The sequence below is a fragment of the Calidris pugnax genome, unplaced genomic scaffold (assembly GCF_001431845.1).
Source record: "Calidris pugnax isolate Ruff unplaced genomic scaffold, ASM143184v1 scaffold25, whole genome shotgun sequence".
NCBI classification, from domain to species: domain Eukaryota; kingdom Metazoa; phylum Chordata; class Aves; order Charadriiformes; family Scolopacidae; genus Calidris; species Calidris pugnax.
The window spans coordinates 1,748,861-1,772,888 of record NW_015090805.1 but is presented as its reverse complement, the minus strand read 5'-3'; the positions used below and the strand labels follow the sequence as shown (position 1 = coordinate 1,772,888).

At 48.1% G+C, this 24,028-nt stretch overlaps 1 protein-coding gene across 1 annotated transcript; it reads left to right on the top strand.

Annotated features, from left to right (window-relative positions):
- Window positions 1-937: 937 nt before the first annotated feature.
- Window positions 938-18,527, top strand: LOC106885623 (chromosome unknown open reading frame, human CXorf36). Its single transcript, XM_014937967.1, has 5 exons — window positions 938-1,404; window positions 7,166-7,430; window positions 14,017-14,190; window positions 16,117-16,405; window positions 17,581-18,527. Exons 1-5 carry the CDS (start codon window positions 1,181-1,183, stop codon window positions 17,919-17,921), a joined length of 1,293 nt encoding a protein of 430 aa, XP_014793453.1. The 5' UTR covers window positions 938-1,180; the 3' UTR covers window positions 17,922-18,527.
- The last annotated feature ends 5,501 nt before the right edge of the window (window positions 18,528-24,028 follow it).

Genomic DNA, 24,028 nt, shown 5'->3' with positions numbered 1-24,028 from the left:
CCAGGAGAGCCTCCCATGTCAATCAAACCATGGCAGCTGGGGATGGGAGAGGAGCAAAGCCTGGTGCCACCGCAGCAGTACATGATGTGCTGTACTGCCTAGGGTCAGGGTACAACAAGGGACAAGCTCTGCTTTCTGGGCCCCAAACAGCTGCCTCCAGCAGTCCGCCAGGGCCCGTGCTTGCAGCCCAGCCACCCTGGGCCCAGGAGAGGCGTAGTCCTGTGCCCAGCATCCCAGCCAGGATGGGTAATCAGCAGTTTCCGTAACTTTCAAGTCTTTAGCCCAACACAAACTGCTTTTGGGTGTGATTGCAGTAGTCTCTAAGCGCATTCAAAACTTTTGGCAAGCTCCTGCGTTAGCCCCCGTCCCTTTCTCCAGTTCCTTTCCCTTGCCAGGACCATCAGGAAAAGGTATTCAAAAGCACGCAAGTCTTGCTGAAAAGCCCCATTTTTTTAAGAGCAGCTTAGAGGCTGAGCTGTTACGTCAGCTGGGTGTTTTGGAAAGCTTCATGCTATCCTGCTTTTCACGGCGTGAAACACTGAGGTGCAATTGCTTTTAAACGACACTTTTTTCAAGAAACAAACCAGCAATGATTACACCTGACGGTCTTTTCAGCACTTCTGTGAGAAGGGGAAACTGAGCCAAGAAAGCATCCGAGAAGTTGAGCAGTGCACCTTCACAAATCTCCAGGAATAAAGCGAGGCTAAGGGTTTGGCTTCTGGTAAAATGTGCGTTTCTGCCACACTATTATTCCTTCCAAATCAGTTTTTACTGAGTGTCCCGCACATGCCCTTTGGTCCAGCGACAGGATATCCTTCATTTGTCTGCACAAAGTGCAGATGAGCACTTCTTCGTGTTGTTTTCCAAGTCGGCTGATGGGAGGGTCAGCAGGGGCCGAAGCAGCTGCACCAAGTAAAGGAAAGGTAACCATGGCAACTCAAGTTATCTGCATCCTCCATGTATTTCCTTCTCCCCACCCTACATCATATCTTTCCCACCCAAACCTCAAGCCAATAGAGCCAGTGACCAGCTGGCAGGATGGGGACTGTGGCGGGGTCTCCCACAACCAGTGTGTCTTGCTGTGTTTTGGGGTTCACTGCTGCAGGCTGAGGTCATTAAAAAGAGACCGAAAGCATAAAGAGGGGTAACTTGCAAAAGGCAGAGCTCTCCACTACTGTAGATGGGGCGCTGGATACGTTGCCTTTGGTCCAGAGTTGTAGATCCGTTGATGCTGCTCCTGGTTTTGGCTCTGAGCTGTAACCCTTCCACAGCAGCAACAGCTTCTCCGTCTGCGCCCCACATCAAACCCAGCTACAATTTTGGCCGGACTTTCCTGGGACTTGATAAATGCAACGCCTGCATTGGGACATCCATTTGCAAGAAATTCTTTAAAGAAGAAATAAGGTCAGAAACTCAGCACAGTAATTTTTAAAGCATTCTGCATAGTAACTTGAACGTTGCCTGTTAGTATTTCCAAGTGCTTTAATGAACGACAATGCAAAGACTAACTTAGTGCCTAGTTTCAATTACAGTGCCTAGTACTTTAATTAATGTCTATAAGCTGCCGCTTTGTCTCTGTTTTTTTTTTAAAGCCACACAAACATGATCAGGCTTCAGCCCTGAATTGTAATTTGAAAGCAGAAGTAAAAGACACAACTTTCTGCATAGAGTGCAGCTCCGAAACAATTCAAGGCAATGATGGGTGAAGGGAAGAGGCAAGGAAGAAATCAGCTTGTTAAGATGTACTGGAAGTATTTCATTATAAGCACCTGAGTAAAGGCAAAGAGGGATTAGTTTTGTATGCTCCCAATGGACTATGTTAACTACAAACATATAAACATGCTATATAATTTTGTACCAGGTGCAACAACACAAATGTGCAGAATTTCACCTGCACATTAACTGAGATCAAAAGCGATCTAAACCTGCCTGAGGCATGAGGACTTTTGCACGTCAGGTTACCTACATGCTCAGAAATAGATGGGGCTAAATTATTAGTACGCTTTTGGGAGGTTTCTATGAGAATTTGAAGACAGAAGAAGAAATTGCATCTGCCTCGAAGTTGATGTCACAGATGCTGCTCAAGCGGTCGTTGGACTGATCCAATCAGTTTTAGGCTCAAAAGCAGAGCATATCTGACGACAGCAGGGAAAATGTTGCCAGTGTATTTGAGGAGAAAGTTAAAGGCAGTGCTTGGCAGAAGAAGGGTTTATTGGGTCTGATATGATTTATAGAGCCATATGCACTTTCTTTTATAGATATAAAAGCCTTGGGGGGGGAGAAATTATTATAGTAAAATTGTATTTTTAATGCTATAATGTAAGTAGTATAATATTGGACAAATCATCGTTTTTACCTTAAACTATGTTATAAAACGTAGCATAGTAAAACCATAATAATGGTCTGTCTGGGATGGACTTGTAATACTGAACATCCATCCTTCCCTGGCTGCTGTTGGAAAAGGGCAGCTTGTGGCTTTGTTAGGCCAGGGCACCCCTCGCCCTGGCACACCGGGGGTCCCAGCCCTCTTGGCTTTTGGTCCTCTTGGCTTTTTGTCTCTCCCAGCTCGTGCCAAGGGTGACACGGTAACTAGGGTGCAGGGGCACTACGAAGGGCCAGGTCAGCAGTGCTGGGTGTCTCCCAGCCCAAGCTCCTGTCCCAAAAGAAGGGGATGGATTTGCAATCCCTGCATTCTGATAGCTGACAGGGGCTGGTGAGAGCCTGCAGGGGCTGGGGGTGCGTTCGGGGAGCAGGCTGCCCTACGTTTTATTCTCCGCAGCAGCAAGGTGGCACAGGAGCTGGCTTCTGCCCTGTTTCCCAACCTGTTGCAGCCCATTTGCTACTCTCCTGTGCAGGGTTTTGAGGGACCTGCCACCAGGTGCAAAGCAGCCTCCGCGTGTGCAGCTTGTCGCAGGTGCACCGTTTCGGTTATTCCTGCTTAGCCACCGGGGAGGCCGGGGCTGTGCAGCTTCCTTCAGCCCTGCCCAAAATAGCAGTAGCCTTCTGCAACGAGCAACTGCCTCTGGCTGGCCGGTGGCCAGCTGCGTGCTGCACCGGGGTGCAGGAAAGAGGTGCTACGTGAGTTAAAACAGGAGCCCCCCCGCACCGGCTTTCCTCGGGGGGGACAGCAGGAAAGGGAGTGTGGGTGTGCAGAGGGTCTGGGCAGGATTTGGGAGTGTGGAACCACAAACGTGGGAGCACGATGCTCCTGCCTCAGGGAAGGTAGAGGGGCTTCCTCAACCAGAGACTTTTCTTCTCCTCTTGCGAGCCTGCAGTTGGCTCCCCACAAGCAGCGCACAAATAAGTGATAACATACAGTTCTGCTCTGGGCACTTTGGGAAGGGTAAGTTTTAAAAAATGTTCTCCTGAGCAGGCAGTCAGCTTCAGGCTTTTCTTTGCAGGGGTTAAACTTGTTCTCCCACTTGATTTCTTGTACAGCTGGGATATTTTGGCAAGTGGAAGGTTAAACGGGGGAAATTTCAGTGGTGCTTATGCTCTTTGATCCACCCCCGTGTACCTTTTCACATGTTCACAAAGGTGGATGGCACTTGGCGCTTCTCTGTGTTAATCCTCATTAGAACATGCTTCATTAATTCTCCATCATTTCCGGGAGCTGTGACATGCATTCACACTCAACTAACGAGTAAGAAGATGTGGGTTTTGTTCCCAGAACGGCTGGTGACTCATCTTGTGCTCGAATGTGTTTTACTTCCCTTATCTTTGCCCAACTTTATCCATCTGTAAATGAGGATACCAAAGCCTGAGTACCAACTGTCCTGAGCGCAGAGCGCAGCAAAAGTTTTTGCAAAATACTAGATTTTCAAAAACACTGAGAAACTGAGCTGACCAAAACTATTTGCAGACTTGTGCCAACCCTGGTGATGAGCTTTGGCTAAAAGTAATGGGAAGGAAGTCTGAAAAAGCTGGAATGTTCCAATTTGATGGGGGTTTACATGGAGTTTCTTGATTTTTGGTTTTAGGACAACTTAATTTTTTAAAAAAATATAAAACTCCAAATGCAAGCAGAATTATTTTGGCTGAAAGGAAATACTTCATTTCATCCAGGCAAAAAGAAAAACAAGTTTGATTTTCTACAACCTTTAGTTCTGGGTTGATCTAAAATCTGTAATCTGTGGCCCAGTTATTCACACAGATCTTACTGAAAGTCTTAATTAAAGCACATTCAGGCCCTTAGCTAAAAGGCTTCATACGAGACTGAAATATTGTTGCAGCAGAACTTGATGATGAATCTTGAAAGTATCTAGCACGTGTGCCAAGCCAGTGCTGCGCTGCCCAGAAATGATGCCAAATACAGAATTGCTGCGGCCCATGGCAGGTTCCCAGGCCCGTGTGCCTCTCCCCCGGGAGCTCTGTGGAGGAAATCGCTCCATCCGCACTCAAATTAACGCTCAGCCCTGGATTTCACACATCCATGTGCTGCTTGTATGTGGGAGGCGGCGCTTTCCTGGTATCTGCCTGACGTGAGCTCCCCTGAACACACACGCTTCAGCCAAATCACAAGGCACATTTGTGCTTAACTTAAAAAAAGAAAAAAAGAAAGCAAGAAAACCCAGCCCATAGCCATCTCTTCCCTGTACGTGCCTGGCACACTGTGCCTGCTTTGCAGATTAGGCACTGGGAGGGGTCATGATGCACAACAAATCACAGTGAGGCGTAGCAAGTATTCTCTGCTCTTTGGTCCTAGCTCAAAACCAGACTGGAAAAAAAAAAAAAAAACTTAAAAAAAAAAAAAAATCCCAACAAAATCAAACCAACCCAAAGAAGGCATTTATTTGCATGTCAGATGTCCTAATTGTAGAGAAGCTTCAATTTCATATTGGGCAAAACGCTGAAATGACTGAAAAGCGTGAACGCCCCAACCTGCTCGTGTAAGGCACCGGGTTCCTCCACCTCTGGTCCACCCCCATCTCCATGGAAAATCTTTTGAAGGAGGCATTTAGCTAGAGCCGAAAAGCAAAGCAGGGCAATAACCAGCATTTTGGGGAGACAGGCTCTCTTCCCAGGCACCCATACTTGCCCTGGACTTGAGCTGCACAGGGTCCATGGTGGGGAAGAGAAGTGAGGCGCTGACTTCAAGAGGGGCCATGCAGAGGATGCCAGTTAGTCCCTGATGGCAGAGGGCAGCTATTGTCATCAAATCAGTTTTCTACCTGAAATCAGAGGAAATTAGTCCCCCTAAAATTTCTCTGTGTCAATTTCCCAACTGGAAGTTGAAAGGAAAGATCATAGAATCATAGAATCATTTAGGTTGGAAAGGATCTTTAAGATTATCAAGTCCAACTGTTAACCTGACACTGCTAAGCCCACCACTAAAACAATGTGCCTAAGCACCACATCTATACCTCTTTTAAACACCTCCAGCGATAGTGACACAGCCACTTCCCTGGACAGTCTGTTCCAATTATTGACAACCCTTTCAGCAAAGAAATTTTTCTTAATATCCAAGCTAAACCTCCCCTGGTACAACTTCATGCCATTTTCCTCTTGTCCTATCACTTGCTATTGAGGAGAAGAGACGGTTGGAAAGGATCTTTAAGATTATCAAGTCCAACTGTTAACCTGACACTGCTAAGCCCACCACTAAAACAATGTGCCTAAGCACCACATCTATACCTCTTTTAAACACCTCCAGCGATAGTGACACAGCCACTTCCCTGGACAGTCTGTTCCAATTATTGACAACCCTTTCAGCAAAGAAATTTTTCTTAATATCCAAGCTAAACCTCCCCTGGTACAACTTCATGCCATTTTCCTCTTGTCCTATCACTTGCTATTGAGGAGAAGAGACTGACAGCCACCTCACTACAACCTCCTTTCAGGTAGTTGTCGGGAGTGATAAGGTCTCCCCTCAGCCTCCTTTTCTCCAGACTAAACAACCCCACTTCGCTCAGCTGCTCCTCATAAGACTTATGATCTAGACCTTTCACCAGCTTCGTTGCCCTTCTGTGGACATGATCCAGCACCTCAATGTCTTTCTTGTAGTGAGGGGCCCAAAACTGACCACAGTACTCAAGGTGCAGCCTCACCAGTGCCGAGTACAGGGAGGCAGTTTCCACTGTTTCTGGTACAAGATTAGCTTCTCATACTAGATCAGCTTTCAGATTAGTTAATGTCTTTTCATCTAACTCCAGCTTGCTGATCCTGCAGGGAACTTCTTGCCTCTCCTGTTTCACTTCAGAGCTATCGGCTTTAATTTATGGTGAGATTAAATCAGGATGCACTTTCTTACGCGTCGGGGCAAGGGGGTTAGGGCAGGAGGTTTTGGAGGCAAGGATTGCATGACGTTGCCCAAAACAAAGGTCAGAGTTCAGCCGCTTTCCAAGAGCAGGTTACAGAGGCACTTACAGAACAGGCACCGCGCTCCTCGGCTCCTGCATGTGCGACGCGTGTGTGGGCAGGGCTGAGGGGGCTGCTGAAACACACACACACAAAATTGTCACAGCCCAATTACCCGGCCCATATGCTCCCCTCCTGTGCCTGTGTAGGGGGAGCAAATCAGTGCAAGATCTCCATGGCTACAGTGGTGCTGCACGCCCAGGGCACGCGTCCACCCATCCCTCCCATCACACCCCAACCTCTGCCACTGCCTGGGGAGTGCTCTCATCCCGGCTGCTAAAACACAGCCAGTGGCGTCGGGGGACACCTGTTGACCCCACTACCAAGCAAAGCCACCACCTCAAAACAGAATGTCATTTTGATGTTCCCAAATACATTTATTGTTGGGAGGTTCTGTTCTTCAGGGTCCCTTGAAGTGTCGAGTACTCCTTTTCTGGGCCCCTTTCTCTAAGGTTAAGGAAGTTTTAAAATGTTGGGGATTCCCCATGAACCAAAACCTTGCAGCCCTCTCCCTTCCTTCCCTCCCTCTCTCTACACACCCCAAAAGGCCCCATTTAGGTGTTTCACCCCCCACCCCACAGCACTGCTCATGAGGAGGGGTGGTTTAAAAGGGAAACAGAGACCCAGATGTTTTTCCAAAGTACATTTCCTCGGCCAACGGCTTCTGCCTTTCCTCACCCCAGTGCCCATGGCAATGGCAGAGAGCCCCTGGGGCCAGCATGTGGCCAAGCAGCCGTGGTGGCGCCGTGTGTGTGTCCGTGTAGCTTGTTAACCCGCTCTCCGTGGGGCTCTTGTTTTGGTTTGGCAGGTTTGACACCTGGCTTTCTTCTCGTTTAAAGCTGCCCCCCAGCTACCTGCTCAGCTACTCGGGCAACTACACGGACGATGCCAAGAGCTGGCGGCTGGTCGACATCACCCGGCTGACCTCCAAGTACCGGCACGACCGGGCCGACAAGCGCATCTGCACCTCCCTGCTGAAGACCAAGACCTGCAGCCTGGAGCGCGCCCTGCGCCGCACACAACGCTTCCAGAAATGGCTGCGGGCCAAGCGCCTCACCCCCGACCTGGTCCAGGTCTGTGCCCCACATCACCCTTCCCCGTGCCCCATACCAGCAAGGGGAGGGAGCCTCAGGGGGTGCCATGTGGTTTTGGGTGGGATGTGGAGAGGGGGGAAAGGGTCTGAAGGAGACACGGTCATGACTTGCTGGGTGGAGGGCGAGTTTGGGCAAATTGCCCCATCCCTCCTGGTGGAGAGGAGGCAGCCCAGTCCTCCCCCCATGCGAGCCCACCCACCATGAGGGAAAGGCAAAATGAGGCCCAACAAGATGAAGAGTGCCCGAGGCCCTGGGCCAACAGCCATAGGCATCGCCGTGGCCAGGGTTGGGGATCAACCCTGGGAAGGTGGGCACCAGCTCCTGGTTCCTCATGCAGGCTGAGGCTGAAGGCCCATGGAAAGCTGTACCACCAAGCTGGTTTCAGGCGTTGGTAAAACATAGAGCCATGCACACAAAAATGGCAACAGCTCAAGCGGGGATATTTTTTCTGGCTGTTTTTCCAGTTTTCTGTCATGTCTCAGTGCTTTTTTTTATTTGCCCTTTTTTCTTTTTTTTTCTTTTGGTCACAAAGCTGTACCCAAAAGGACAGCCCATACCTTGAAAGTGATTTTGCTCTGGGGCAGCTTAGATCCCTCTGCTTGGGGCCAGCAGGGCGGGTGAGACGGGCGGTCAGAGCCAGAGCCTCGGATTCCTCATCCCCCTCCTGTCTATAGCAAGTGACCTCAGGCACGAAGAAGCGAGCTGCCCTTTCTGTCACAGTCCTGGGGTGTCACAGGTGGAGCCAGGACATGCGCATGGAGGGTCAATGTCTCCAGGCAGACACGTAGGCAGGGATGAAGGGACAGAGTGGGCAGGCTCCAGAGGAGAGCTGGTGACTGAGCGCTGCCCACCCCAAGGGATGCCATGGGTGGCCAGGGACGGCCACTGGGCACACCAGTGTGTTTTGCAGCAGCTGTCTTGCATCTGAGAGCAAAAGTCCCTTCCCCAAATGCACACACTTTCCCCCATGCCATCCAAACAGCAACAAAGCATTGTGATAACCACTGGCAAGGGGCAGGCGCCAGGGCAGAGGCTGGGTATACTCTAAACAAGACCCTGAGAGGCAAAGAAGGATTATTCCAGTACTTCTCCCCTCATTTCAAGAGAGAAGTGGCTGTGAAAAAGGGACTTCTTTTTCTTTTTTTTTTTTTTCCTATAAAGGCAACTGCTTCCTCCTGCCTGCACGCTGCCACATCCGCTCAGCTTTGCTGAATGCTAAAGATATGCTGCTTTAGTTTTTCCGCTTCTGTTACCCCATGAAGCCGCACGCCTGAGGAAGGAGAGCAGGAGACCCCACGCTGCAGCAGCAGCAGCAGGAGCAGCCCTGGTGCTACTGCCCGAGCTGCTCCCAGAGGGACGCACTTGAGTCACGGACAGCCCCACATGGCAGGTCACCCTGAAGGCTGCACCCTCCTGGCAGGGTGACACATGCTGAATGGGAAAAAATTATTTGGAGCAAAGCTACACTGTGCTTTGTCTAGTAACCTCAGTAGAGTGGTTTGGGGAGGGGGCAAATACGCAGCACTTCCACTCAGAGCATCCCTCACCTGAGCTTGTGGGCTGCAGGCAGGGACACCTCATCCCAGGAGCTTCCCAGGCACCCACAAGCCATTGCTGTCCCCCAAGGCAGCGTTGCAGGGGGCTGCGGGAGGGCAAGTCAGGGTGCCAGGCCCTCCAGAATTGCTAGACTCTCCAAGGGGTTTGTGCAAAATCATGCTGTCCCCCACAGCAGTGCCATGGGAAACACAAGAAGTCGAGAGCTTAAATTTGCTGAGCTGAGTGAAAAAGTAACTGGGGAAATGTGGCTCTGTAGTATCTCAGATCCACTGCAAAGTTAAGGCATTAGCTGACCCCAAATCCTTCTCCTTAAAAGGCTCTTGATGTGCTATACAGCTTTCCCTACGCTGTCCTCTTGGAAACTGAATCCTCAGCTGAGCTGGTACGGTCTCACTCACACTAACACACGCACACACATACACACGTACACAAATGCATGCACACACACACATGCAGACACACACACACACAAGCAGCACCATGTGGGTATCCTGGCCTCACACCTAACCATGGGTGCTTGAATTTCCCAGTGCAGGGGTGGGAAGCTGAGCTGACCCCTGCTCCAGGGCACCTCTGAAGGCATCTCCAGGGTCAGTCTGGGGGTACATGCCCAGAGACAAATGCCCTGGGGCATTTCAGCAAACCCTGCAGTTTTTTAGTTGGTGAGGGCATAGTGAGGCTTCAGGGAGGCCCAGACCTTTGCGCACCAGCCTCGGGATTGTGTCGCTCATATTTTCATGGTTCTTTGGTTCTTTAACGTTAAGCAGGGGAAATGTAAGTCAGGAGATAAATCCCTTCTAATAGCATACAAGCTTGATTATACAGAGGAGAGGAGAATAGCAATCTAGAGGCTCTGACTCCTACCCCCTCTGCTTCCTCCAAATTTCAACAGCAATCGCTGTTTAAGATCGGCCATGTGCTCTGCAAAATGACTGCTGGTCTCACAGTGGTCCAAACTGAAAAACAGCCTGTGGCAATATTTCAGTCATTGTGTGAGTTTGTACATGAGACTCCCCCACCAACCCCATTGTTTGGGCCACCACAGGTTACCGGGTGACCCCCTGCCAAGCCATCTGAACCCAGAGAGCCAGGGATCCCATTCTTTTCTGCCGGCCCCACCTGCCCTCCTCAGAGATGAAATTGCAGGAGCACTTCTGCCTACACCCCAGCCCAGCACTGCTGCCCCTCTGCCGTGTTTGCTGGGTAGGCACGCGTTGGTAACCCAGTATGAGCCATGGGAGAAAGGTTTCTTGGGGGGTACCACATGTCACTGCAAAGACTTACCTGCAGCACTGGCCTTTACGTCCCCCCCATCTTTTTGGTGGCACTAACAGCACACTACTGTTGATGCTCAACATGATGCCCACCCTATTTCACAAACCCGCAGTCACCCAGCGGCAGTAGTACTGCCCTCCCCACAGTTTTGCGTATATAGCAGCGCCAAGAAAAGCTCAGGTAATTTTGTCTTATAGAGCAGAGAATTACAACAAACCGTTACGTGCTTGAATCAAAATGACAGACCATGAAGTAACGTTTTTTCGCTTTACGCTGGCTGCCCTGACTGACCCAACTCTCAGCCGAGCTGCCTGCCACGGTGATTATTTCACCCGCAGGAGAGCAGGGTGGTGTCTTTATTGGACACAGCGAAGTCTTCAGTGTTAAAATCCAGCCCTCCTTGAAGATGAGCAGTATTTAGCAGGGGCTCAGCCTGCATGGTAGACCCAGCCACCCACTGTTTCACCCAGGAGCCCATCACCTCAAACCGTGCCTGGTGCTTTTCCTGTTCGAAGGGAAGAACAACAAAAAAAGCGAGATAGTTTCAGCACAGATCACCCACAGGGCAAATTTACAGCCTGGAAAATGCTGAAGGCAGGCAGACAAAAGCAGTAACAAGGAGAAAAGCCAGCCATTTTCAGCCTCTCCCCCTAGGGTGTACTATTTGAAATTATTGACCGGCACCTCCACCAGCCCTCAGCAGATGTGCTGGCACAGTGGTTATGTGGCCAGTACTTAGCACTTTGCTCACAGCGCATGGGCAGCAGCTCGCTGATCTGGCAGCCAGTCCATCCTAGGGAAGGATGGGCATTATGGGGCTCCCAGAGCCACCTCTCAGACCTTCTGCCTCTTTGAGCCTTCCACCTCACCCTCAGAGACCTGCTTCAGTAAACCTGCCGGCACCAACTGCACCCAGTCTGTTGCTGCAGGAGGATGATAGCAGCAGTGCCTGCAGTGGGGACGAGCCCCATAGCTTCACAGGGTGTCCTCAGTTTCTCTCTTCTGGGGGTGAACAAACCCCTTGAATTCAAACAGCCATAAGCTGCAGGTGCTTTGACACCTACGTCCAAATGTTTCCTCCCGGATCTCACCCCAGACTTGGTCATTGGGTGAAGCTGCACCCAGGCAGTGGCATGTGAGGCAGGAGGTGGCAGTGCTCCTGAGCCCTGCTGTCCCTCCTCAGCCCTGCTGAAGAGAAAGAGGACTGAGGAAAAGTTGTCTTAGAAGTCATTTTTTATGTCAGAGTGAATTCTGGGCGAGTCCACACTAGATATGCATACACAGGTGTTTAAAGCGTGTCACATACTGGGCAGCAGGGAAAAAGAAATCACAGCTGAGTGTAGGCAGCCATTGCAAGAACTACTCATTGTCAGATATAAAATGTGACAAATTAATGAAAGTAAATAAGAAGCTTTCCATATCAATCACAAATAAGACATCATGCTATCTGTCAAGTCAGGCTGCAAATGACTTAAGAAATTCTCAGATAAATCAGTATCTCCAGTGTTTCAAGTATGTGTTCTTAAGGTTTTTCTTCTGTCGACATCTTTTTGTCTGATAGTTGTACAACTTCAGCTCCTGTTCCTCTGTAGGGATGTTTCCATCCTTCAGCTGGGAGGGGAGGCCCTGCTCTGCCATAACACTTGAGCAGATGCTGAACTTTATGCATTTGGATAGCTCTGGCCCCATTGCCTGTCTTTGGTGGATTGGGGTTTCATTAAGTCCTAGGAAGCCACATTGATGGTTGATACAAACATGGCAGCACCCAGCCCTGCTCCTCTGCTCCTGCACTGTTCCTGGTGTGCCTAAAATTCTTCCTTGGGAGATAAGCAGCCATGACGGCCACACGCAGCACAAGTCCATGTCTGTGTTAATAGGATGAGCTCTGACCATGGAAAAAATCCTAATTACAACTTTAATGCATTTTCTGCCACTGTGGTTTCTGTTCTGCTGTATACTCTCAAGGGTCTCAGCTTTTCCGTTGCAAGCTCCTGGAGGCAGCAAGGCTTTCTAACTTTGGCTGCAAATATTTGCATACACGCTGAGCTGTAAGAGACTTTCTCCACCGTTTCTCTCTTCTTTAACACAGCTCTGTTCTGCTCAGTTTTTCTCACTTCTCCTCCAAAGGGAAAGTGACAGAGTCAGCCACAACGTGCCTGCAACTGCTGCGAGACAGAAATCCATAACCAGAAATCCCTTCCCCCCACCTTCTATGGTTTTAGATAATTAGTTGAAAAAATATTTCCTTGATAAAGCTACACCAGAAGAGATAAGGGTGTGGAGACTTGCAACTAGAACTGGGAAGAATTATTTTTGACAAACATTTTATTCTCCTGGGAAAAAAAAATGGTGAAACAACGCTCCAGTTGGGATTGAGTTTTTCAGGTAGTTTTGACCAGCTATTGGCATTCAGGGCTTGCTTCATGCAACCAATGGCCAAGAAGGGAGCAGTTGGGATCACACTGAGGCCAGCAGGGAGGCAGAGGAGGGAACACGGGAGGTCCAGTCCCCCCTTTCCACCTTCAATTGTGAGAGCAGCACACTCCTTCCCTTGTTTCTTTATTTTTTCATCATGGCTGGGTAATTAAGTGTTTTATGCCAACTGAACAGCTCGCACAGGAAGGGCTGAGAGAGACCTACCTCAGAGTTACCAAATGACTTGAGGACTTCCTGAGTCAAATCTTTGCTCTCAGCGTGAAAGAATGGCAGGGAGCAATGTGAGCTCCAGTACCCTTTCTTCTGAAGCACATCTCCCAGCCACCGAATTAGAAAGAAAACTCAGAAGAGTAAATTTGGCTACTCAGATCTTTTGGAAGAAAAAGACTTATTAAAAACCCAGTTGCCTTCCCCAGGAGAAACATGGCAGGGCAGTGTTTCTGCGCCACTGTGGGCAAGTCTCCGTACATCCACTCTCCTGGCTATTAAGGACGACTGACTTCAAAACAAAAGTCTTTTTTGACTACAAACATACAAATATCGATGGCATTTATTGCAGCCATAGACTGTCTGTTGCAATTTTACAAGCCAAACCTCCAAATTTGAAAAATGAAATACGGTGATGGTTAACTCCATTAGCCCAACAGTTCTTTATTTGATGTTGGTATTTACAAAAAATTATGTACAGGCTATTAAAATTTTGTTTTGATAGTTAACGTACAAGTTTATAAGAGAGAGAATATATCCTGTGCTTGTATCCACATGCAGTGTTTATTTACACTTTTAAAGCCTGTTTACTGACCTCAGCAAATTGTATTTCCAAGAAAGCTGCTCGCAGGCTAAGCAAATAGCGAAGTGATCCGGAGACATTATTTAACGAGGGAAGTGACTCACCGGCTTAACGATGGGGAGGCCCCCACCAGCGAGCTGGGCTGCCAGGGCTGGAAACCCGGGCAGAGAGAAGAGGCCCGCTGGCACGGAGCAACGTGGTGCCACTCAGCTGGGGGGAAATGAAGCAGGTCTGTGGCATCCACAGACCTTTTACAAAGACTTATGGGGTGCCATTTTGGAAACCCGAGCTGCGATCAGGCATTTTTGAATGGCGTGGGTTTTTTTCCTAGAAGGGTCTTTCTGTAGAGATCCCCACCACCACCTCCACGTGCCTGTACCACAGGGGGCAGAGGCACAGTGGGCAGAGCACAGAGGTGCCCATACCCCCCGGCATGGGCCAGGCACGTTGCGACACCTCAGGCCGGAAAATAAACATCTTTTGTGTTGTGTTTTCCCCTCTCTCCAGGGCCTGTCTAGCCCGATGCTGCGCTGCCCATCCCAGCGTCTCCTGGACAGGATAGTGCGGCGCTACGCTGAGGTGCCAGACGCTGGCAGCATCTACATGGACCACCTCACTGACCGGGACAAACTGCGCCTGCTGTACACGCTCTCGGTGAATTCACACCCCATCTTGTTACAGGTACATACCGCCTTGCCCCGGCTTGAAACACCAACCTCCCCAGCAAACCCTCACATGAGATGCACACCAAGCCCCAGCTGCAGTGGAGTCCCAGCCCTGGCTTCTGGCAAGCTCCCTAGCCTTCATAAAGCCTGTTTCTTCAGTGGGTTTGGATGGCTGAAGCCAGGCAGACTCCCATGGCGCTCCTTGCATCAGCCTGTGAAGTTGTGGAGAGATAGGGATGGCCAGGCCCCTTAAATAAAACAGAAGGCAGATGGGTTGTTGCACTAGCACACTGTGAAAGCCGGGGTTTTACACGTCCCCGATACTTCACAGTGTTATGTTTGCATTGCTAATGTATTACTTAAAATCACAGCCTGCTTATAAAAGAGAAAGTGCATGCTTTAGTGTGGGAGGACCAAGACGCGGTGTTGCGGTTGAACATGGACTTGGGGAGCACTGATTTCCCAGGCTCCATGTGCCAACGCTGTTTTTTCCACTTGCGTGCCACTGGTAACTAGCTCTGTGGCAAAGCCCAGCTTTGCAGAGGTGTTTGGTGGATTTCCAAATACAACTGAGCTCTGAGTTGGAAGGCAGAGCACTGGGAGGCCTCACATCCCTCCCCTGGTCTCACATGCCTGGCGTGTGGCTCTTCTCTTTCCTTATACATATCTCCTAGGGAGTAGCCTCACCCTTCCCCACCACCACCCCACCTCTAGTCCTCATTTGTATTTCTTTCAAGCCTTTGAGAATCTATGAAGAAGAGAGGCAGTGGCAGAATCTACCTCCTGCCCCAGGCCACCGCTGCCCTCAGCAGCTTACAGGGCTCTACCCGGTCCCAGGGAGGGGGAATGATGCTCATGCTCTGGGAGTAGCCCCCCAGGGGTCATTCATCCAGCCCAGCCACAGCTCACTGGGGCACAAGGCTGCAGCTCTCAGCACTGTAAATGCTGAGAATGCAGCTTGTAGAGGTGAGAAGAACATGCCGAAGAGAAATGGCTTGTTACATGGGTGCCCAAAATGCCTTCACAGCAGAGAGGATAAGTAACCTTAAACATGAAACTGGACGAGTTCATAGCCCCCACCTCAGCAGAGCCTAGAGATGCTGGATAGACAGACAAGTTCTAATACAAATGGCAGAAAGCTTTGTGTGGACACAGCTCAGCAGCCACGAGGTTTGGTTTCCACCTGGGATAACTGCCCCGCTAGCACGAGCTGCAGTGATGCAGGGAGCCCAGCCCAGGTGTCCCCACTGTAGCACGCACCCAGCACTTCTGAGACTGCACAATCTCTTACGAAACAACCAGGCAGTTCTTACAAATTAACAAAAACCCGCCTCACCTCCAAGCCGTGATCTCAGCTGTGCAGTGCTCATTGAGGGACCCATCAAAGACACCTAAAATTAGCTCTTCAGTGCCTAAAATTTTCATGAATTTGAACTCTATTATTATCTTGGACTTTCCAGTTTGTAACCCTCATGGAACAGGTCTTGAAATACCATATTTTTCTTCCTTTATTAAAAAAAAAAGAAGAAAAAAAAAAAAGCAGCATATCTGCGGGACCCATCAAAGACACCTAAAATTAGCTCTTCAGTGCCTAAAATTTTCATGAATTTGAACTCTATTATTATCTTGGACTTTCCAGTTTGTAACCCTCATGGAACAGGTCTTGAAATACCATATTTTTCTTCCTTTATTAAAAAAAAAAGAAGAAAAAAAAAAAGCAGCATATCTGATTCAGGATGCAGCAGTGCCTTCCCTGGCTGATGGGGCAGGCTGGGGTGAGGAAGGGTGGTGGGCTGCTTTAGAAAGCAAAAGATGACACCAGCATTACTGCTTGAAGCCATCTACAGCATTTGAAAGTCCTCTGGGAGGGAGGTGGGTCCATGGGGAGAGCACAGTGGTCCGAGGGCAGGATCCATCCCTCAATTCCCACTCTCCCTGGCAGATCTTCCCCAACGTGGAGGGATGGCCCTTCCCGCGGTACCTGGGCTCCTGCGGGCGGCTGGTGGTCAGCGCCAGCACCCGGCCCCTGCGTGACTTCTACGGTGCAGCCCCCGAGGTGGCCGCCGACCTGGCCCTCCAGCTCCTCGCCGTCCTCCGCTCCATGGGCACCAATGACCTCAACTATTTCTTCTACTTCACCCACGTGGATGCTGGCACCTTTGGTGTGTTTAGCAACGGGCATCTGTTCATCCGGGATGCCAGCACGCTGGGGATCATCGACAAGGAGGAAGGTACTCAGCAGGTTCCCTGGCCGCGCATCTGTCGCAGGAGGGCTTAGCGGGACAGGGGGAACAAATCTGCTACGCTCAGCTCTGCTGCTGATTTTTTTTTTTTTAATCAACCAAACATTTCTTCCTAAATTAAATAATGAAAAGTTAACAGGGAGATTTACTGACAGCAAAAGCACCAGCAGCTCTTGCCATCCTGGCTCTGAGTCAGAAAGACGATGAGCATTTTGTTTGTGTGGTCAATGGTTTGGTGACCGATTGTGGGCACTTACGTCCTCCCTGGCCCCCTCTGTGCCCGGCAGCAGCATTCAAGGTGCACGGTGCTGGATGGTCTCATTTGAAACCTTCCTAAATCACCTCTTTTAAAACTTTTGCCACACAAATTTCATAACTTCATTTCTTTTAAGTGTTGGGTCAAATCAGACTCTTTTTAGGTGCATTTACTTAATTAAATAATCATCATTATTATTATAGCAACAAAATCCTCCTTTTGTCATTTTTACATGAAATCAAGGGTTACTATGCCCGTCATTTTTACATGAAATCAAGGGTTACTATTTTTTTTCACAAGTTATGTTGAAGCTACCTCCTGGAAGGAGAGCTAGTCAAAGACTATTCCTTCAATAATTTAACAATTTCATTTTTAATGTTCAAATTTCTAAAGGCCTTTGCTCAGGTCACATATTCAGCTGAGTAGATCTTAAATATTCAGAAGTAGCTTTCAGAGAATTTTCCAATGGGTTTCTTTTTCTTGTCCCAAGAGCTATTACGGTTGACTTGACTCCAGCTAGATGAGCTGTTGTTGCAATTTACTGATTTTGGGTAACATGGAAAAATTATGGTTTTGATGATTTGTGGTAATTTTTGTAGGAACTCCATGTTTTAGGTTAGCGCTCCAGTTCTTCTCATTTTTTCTGCATCAGTTTGACTCGACAGGCTCCTTTCCAATTCCTCTGTCAGGCTGTTCTGCAGAGCTCTGTCATTCAGAAAAATATATATATTTCAGGAGTGAGAAAATTGGCCCATAGACAGCTATAGCTCACAGATTACTTTGTGGTGAGACAGCAGTATCCTTTAGATAGTAACAAACTTTGCATTAATACAGAGGTACGGACATATGTGATTATCCATGATTTCACTCCCGTGCTTCTAACAACTGGTTTAATTGTCTCTAATAGGGAGCCAGCTGATTGACGGCCAACAGGAGTATAAAGACATATTTAGCTGTTTGACTGTGGACTGCCAGTCTGCATTTGTGTCCTGTAACTCCATCAGAGAGAAGCACAGCCTCGTCATGGTGTGTCAGGAGCTTTTGCCGAAGCTCCTGAAGGGGAAATTCCTGCAGCCCGTGCAGGAGAAAATAGACAGCTTCTTGCAGCACTGTGCCGATGGCCTTGCCGATGGCCAAGGTGTCAACGAGGCCCTGGCAGAGCTGGCGGAGATCCTGAAACCTCTAAGGTCTTGTGATTCCCGTTTTGCCTACCGCTACCCTGACTGCAAATACAGTGACAAATACTGACGGCTTCAAAGAAGGAGTCCCCCGGGAAGGACTGGGGCAATGCCAGCCCCCTGCCAGCATGGGAAGCAAGAAGGAACCAGGATAGCTGGGAAGAGCTGCACCAAATCTGGGGCTTCCTCATCAAGGCGGAGGATGAGGAAGCAGAGTGCACATGGGATTTATTGTTCATCTCCCAGAGACGCGTTTGTTACATGGGATGTTAGACGTGATTGTAAGGCTTATGGATTATTAGCATTATCGTGAGCAACAGGAGCCACAGGATTAATAAATCTTATTCATATATTTTGGCCTTGGAAGAGTTTTCCATGCCATCCATTAAAAAGAAACTGTCGGAAGGTAGCAAACTCATAACTAGCTAGATAGAGGAGCTTTATTATCAAGAATGTCTTTCTGATCAAGATGATGTATACATAATGTGGGATGAATGGAAGCATTTAAGACTTTCCTTGTGGTAATTTTTAAATCATAGCTAAACTGAATCAGTGGATCAGCTCTGAACCATCACCCATCACAGGTCACTTTTATGAAATATTTAAATTTTATTGCTTTTATGGCACACGGAACCGAAAGACGCAATCAATGACATTAAAAAGCTGAAAGGTCCAATGTCTCTTGAGAGTTAATTTCTCTAATTCCCAAATATAATTACTTTTAGTCTTTCCCAAGTTGATGGGCAGTAATTGGAAACTAATAAATATTCTTGGTTTAAGATCTGAAAAAACCCCAACTCTGGGATGTGATTGTCCAGTAGATATTTTCACATTTTTCTCCCAAAAGAAAACTGAAGGAACCATTTGCACAAAACATTTAAATGAGAAAAATACCTTAAGAGAAGGAACAACACAGGCAGAAGATGAGAGATTAGTTTACTCTGAGCCTGATGAGACCTGCTGAACACTCACTACTCCAGTGTAGGTGCTGGGGCACCCCCAAAGAACTAGGGAGGTCTAAGTCCTGACCAGCAAGAGGTACAGCCATCCTCATCCACCTGCCTTTCAAAGGAGGAATCAGTAAGCCAGTCTCCAAAGGAGTGACCCAGGCACCAAATATTTGGGGTAGTGGACTCTTTTTTCACAGCAGTGGCCAACTTAGGGCTGGATGCAGGTGCCTCATTTTGTGAGGGAAGGCTGCAAAAGTTGCAGAGTTGCAAACCACAACTTCCTCACCCAGCACCTGTCAGTCCCCGTCCTGCGTGATCCCCATGAGGCATCAGAGGCCCACACCAAACCTTCCCTGGTGTCTAGGGGACTACCAAATCTCACCTGGGTTTGAGGCTTTCTTCTGGGATCCAGGTGCGTGGGAGTCACCAAGAAAATTTAACTGAGCTAAGTCAGAAACTAGACTCTCTGGATCCCCCGTAAGTATTTTCACTGCAGAAAGAGACTTCCTTTAGCCATGGTTCAAAAAAAAAAAGAAATCAGTAACAGCATGAAAGCAGAAAAAGAAGTGAGTACATTTGCATTGCTAATTGTTGTACGGAGTTAGCGGGAGGAGGAATGCAAGTCAAGATTTTGTGTTGGCTGTGGAGGGGCTCCATGCATGCAGAGCACCCAGCCTGGGGTTCAAGGCAGGTGTTCCAGACAAATTAGGCATCCGAAACCACGCACCGGTCTGACACTGGGAAAATCTGACCCAGGACATTTATTTCACCTTTCCTGCTGGCATAGAATATCAAGTGCACCTTCCACCTCTCAAGAAGTAGAAACATTGAAAATAATTTGTAGGTAAATTTAGCTCCAGGCCCAGATGGTCCAACAGCAAAAATGTTTAAATATACAGCCTAAGCTATGGCTGCAGCCCTCTTTCTCGATTTCAGTCTATTTCTACATCGTGGCTCTCTTCCAATAAGAAAAACATGTCCTTCACTGAGATCCATAAGGCTGACTAACAATCTGTTTTCAACAGTTTTTCTCGAATCTGTCTGCATCTCCGATCTCTCAGTCTGTGATTTTACCTGAGAGCTGGGCGTTAGCCCCAGGCCCCTTCTCCTCCAGAGAGTCCTCTGCCAAGGCTGGCCTTGTTGCACCAGGCAGGAGGAGCTCCTGCTACACCACCGCTCTTGCATGGGGCAGCAGTGAGGTGCTGCCCACCCTGGGCTTCAAGCTGCCAGCTCAGTGCTGGAGGGCAGCCTTCTTCATCCAGTTGTAACTAAAATCACACACTGCAAAATCCTCAAAAAGCTCTGAGATGAGGAACTGTCTTGACCCACCCATGCCCCAGCAGGGATGATGGGCAAGCTATGGTCTGCAGAGAGGTCTTCACAGCTGCCCTGTGACTCAGGTTGGCATCTGGTTCAGCACTCTTTGGTTTCGCAGTGGCTTGACTTGCAGTGGAAGGAGGAGCAGCCCTCGCAACAGGGCTCCACATTGGGTTCACTCCTCTCCCCTGTGTCCTGGGCATTTTCCTTTTCACCACAGACATTTTCCTTTCCAAGAATCATAAAATACCAGGTCGGAAGGGACCTCAAGGATCCCTTGGTCCAACCGTTCTTAGCAAAAGTACCATCTAGGCAAGATGGCACAGCACCCTGTCCAGCTGAATATTCAAAGTGTCCAATGTTGGGGAATTCACCACTTCCTGTGGATGTTATTCCAATGACTGATTGTTCTCATTGTGAAAAATTTTCTTCTTCTGTCCAATCGGAATCTCCCCAGGATTGATTTGTACCCATTACCTCTCATCTTTTCCATGTAAAATGGGAGTCTCCATTTTCTTTGTAGCCACCCTTGAAATACCAAAGCATAGTGATAAGGTTTTCCCTAAGCCTTCTTTTCTCAAGGCTGAACAAACCCAATTCTCTCAGCCTTTCTTCATGTGGCTGGCTTCCCAATCCTTTGACAGTTTTTGTGGCCCTTCTCTGGACCCTATCCAGCCTGTCCACATAGTTTTTGTATATTTTCTTATGGAAATGAGCCATTCATCTACTGTATGGCTCTGTGCAAAATGTCTCCTGGGCAGTAGAACATCTCTCTGCTCTCAAACTAGTCCATGGAAATGCAGAGGGGATGCATGTGCTCAGTGTCTTAGAGAATGGTAGGAGCAAGCTCAGATTTCTCAGGTCTAATCCAACAGAAGACTGAGAGGTGTCACACAGACTTCAGCTGAGCCCTGAGAACTCATAAACCTAAAATATCAGGTGTAAGAAATAGAAGAATCATGGTCATACTCCGCTGCTGGACTCAGCTGGCAAGACTGCAGAGAAGTCTTGAGGCACGTGGCATCTATTTTTACATAGCTTGATTCAAAGTTGTTGAAGCTGAAAGGAGTATCCCCACTGCTTTCAATAGACTTTGATATGAATTTTTAAAAAGAAAAAGGAAAAGATTAAAAATAACAGAATCATGGATTTAAAAATTATTAAAGCATGGGGACCTGTGTTGACCACCAGTTTCTCTTCAGACATTGATTACAAAGGCCAGGCTCATGTAAGACTGACTAATATGCCAACCATAAAATCAGTCCATGGCTCAGAGAACAATAATTTTCCTAAACTAAATCTCATTTCCCTATATTTCCCTGGCCTGATTTTTTGCATTGCCATTTTTTTTCTCTTAGTATTTTCCTTTTTCTTGGCAGTCAAGCCCTGGAATCGGTGCCCACCCTGTCTGCCAGCTCCAGTCAAACCTTGAAATGCTAGTAGGCCAAGCTCCAAAAGGATGTGAAATTAATTTATAAATGGCAATTATTTTAAACCTAATCCTTCCCAAAAGAACTCTCGAGCAATTTTTTCCTCTCTGTGTTCGAGTTATTTCTGACAGTGGCTTTGTGTGAGCCTTTGCAAACTGTTCCTGGTAACAAAACGTTTCCACAGCAGGACAAGGATGATAGGAGAAGTCTTCTACCAATCTCAGAATTAGCCTCAGAGCTTCCTTTATGTGTGGTTCGTTTGCAGCTGTCTTTATAGCCAGTTGTTTATCGGGTACCAATATTGGGTGCCCCATATCCCAGATATATTTGAAGTTTTCCTGTCAAGAGGTTTGTAAGACTGTATTTTCTGCTATATATTGTCTAGCAGGTATTTTAAGACTAATTTCTCTGGGCATGGGGGCTGTGTATGGGCAGCCCATAGCAAGGAGCAGTCCTAGTTTCACCCACCAAAATTCATTGCTCCTCTAAGGATCATCTTCGGTCAGCACCTTCGTACATGTCCATCGTGTTTGCACTGCTGTCCCCTGCCCCACACAGCCCCTTGGGAAGAAACAGCAGCTGACAATGGCATTAAATTGTAGTTTTCATGCACCAAAAGACATCCCTCCAAAGACAGCAGCGTTGCCTGAAACAGGTCGTCATCACAGAAAGTGGAAAATTGATAAATCTGCTTCCCCTCCACCAGCAACGCACCCAGTGCCCATTTGCTCTCCACCCTTGCCTTTGTTCATCCACGGCTGACACACAGGGGAAACGGCACCGAGACACATGTGCTCCCAAAGGTCACAGGTATGTCTGTGGCCCTTGACTCTGGGCTGTTCTGACACCTCCTGGCACCTCCCAACCAGCACCCTTGGAAGGGATGCTGTGCATCACCAGGAAAGTCCATGAAGGCAGTTGAAGTCAAGTTATCTGGTAACACACAGAGCACTACAAAACCTTCTGATGGGGTATTTTCATTACAACTGGTCATGGGGAGGGTTGGAGGTCCAGGTTTTCTACTCCATAGCTTTTGGGGTGATAATTTCTTGTCTCCCTTTGCATCCCTTCCACCTCCCTCCCAGCTTCCCACAAGGGGCTACCCATGCATTTTGGAGCACTGAGGATCAGAACTCAGCAGCTCCTGTCCACAGAAGCAGCCAGATAAGCACATTATTTGCAAGCTTCTTTCTAGCAAGCTCAGCCAACAACAGTTGTTTGCAGGTGCTTTTTATTTGGCTTCTGGTTTCCGAGACTTTAGGATGCACTTGGGTCCCATTTGCCATTTACTCTCTACAGCCAGGTGCTCTAGGTACTTTATTGCTAATACTTCCTAAGTGAAACCTCAGCTTCTCCCATTATCACATGAATATGGAAAGTATCATAGAATAATGTAGAGCTTTAACAAAGCAGAGTTAAGTAGAGCTCTAACAAAAGATTTGAATGGCATGAGATGTTACGAAACCACAAGAGCCAGCAGCACAGTACCAAGACATATTCATTTGATTAATAACTGAATCTAGCTGCCACTGTATCCTCTGTTTCTCTAATTCAGTGCTGAAAGGAGTTTGGTAGCCATCCTGAAATTAAAAACAAACAAACATGAATTTCAGGGAAAGGAAAATTAAATTAAAACAGCTACTCATGGCAAGCCCACAGAAGGCTGAGGGAGGTGAGCACAGTTCCTTCCTAACAGATTAGAAAAAATGGCCAAGATCATCTGTTCTTCTCCACATGAGGACGGCCTCAGTCAGAGGGGGTTGGTAGGTTTTTAGCACTGCTCCTCAAGGAAGACTTGAAAAACTGTCAAGAGACCCCCAAGGAAGGGTGAGGATGGCACAGAGGTACAGAAAAAAGTGAAGAGGAGAAAAGAGAGATGGAAAGCTAGAGAAGGTCAACTGATAAAGACCTTCAAAGAGTTCTTTAAAAAAGCAATAAAAGGATGGGGATAAGCTGTTCTGCATGTGAACTTATGGGGTAGCAGGCTAGATGGGCCACAGTAGGAATAGCGTGGAAATGGATGGAGAAGCTGCAAGGTCTCCACTGCTGAGATTCTGGAAGCAAAAGCATAGTGATGTGGCTGAACATGGCACCAAACTGGGCAGGAGACTGACCCTGAGACAACTAGAGATCCTTGACCTGTACCAGGTCTGGCCACCTCAGTGGCCAGACAGCCTCGCCTCAGTTCTTTCTCTCATGTGTGATGAGCTGTCAGCTCTTAAAACTGTGGTCCACACATCTTGCATGGAGACAAGACCTCCTAAAAGAAGTGATGTTGCAGGTGGCTGTTTGGTGGTTGAATCCAGAGAAGAAAACAGTGGGGTTACCCATCTGTGCATAGACTACCAGAAGGCATGGGGCAGCAGCAGCAAGCCAATTTTCTCATTGAAAAAAGAAACACTGTGTTTCTGGCATAGTTCTACTTGCTGGATTTTATGTTTTTGCTCTTCTGGAGCAAAGAGAGGAAGTTTCCATTTCTC

Coding starts and splice junctions, on each gene's coding strand:
- LOC106885623 (XM_014937967.1), top strand. CDS start 1,181: ATGGGGCGCTGGATACGTTGCCTTTGGTCCAGAGTTGTAGATCCGTTG. Junction 7,431..14,016: donor TCACCCCCGACCTGGTCCAG/GTCTGTGCCCCA, acceptor CCCTCTCTCCAG/GGCCTGTCTAGCCCGATGCT. Junction 16,406..17,580: donor GATCATCGACAAGGAGGAAG/GTACTCAGCAGG, acceptor TGTCTCTAATAG/GGAGCCAGCTGATTGACGGC.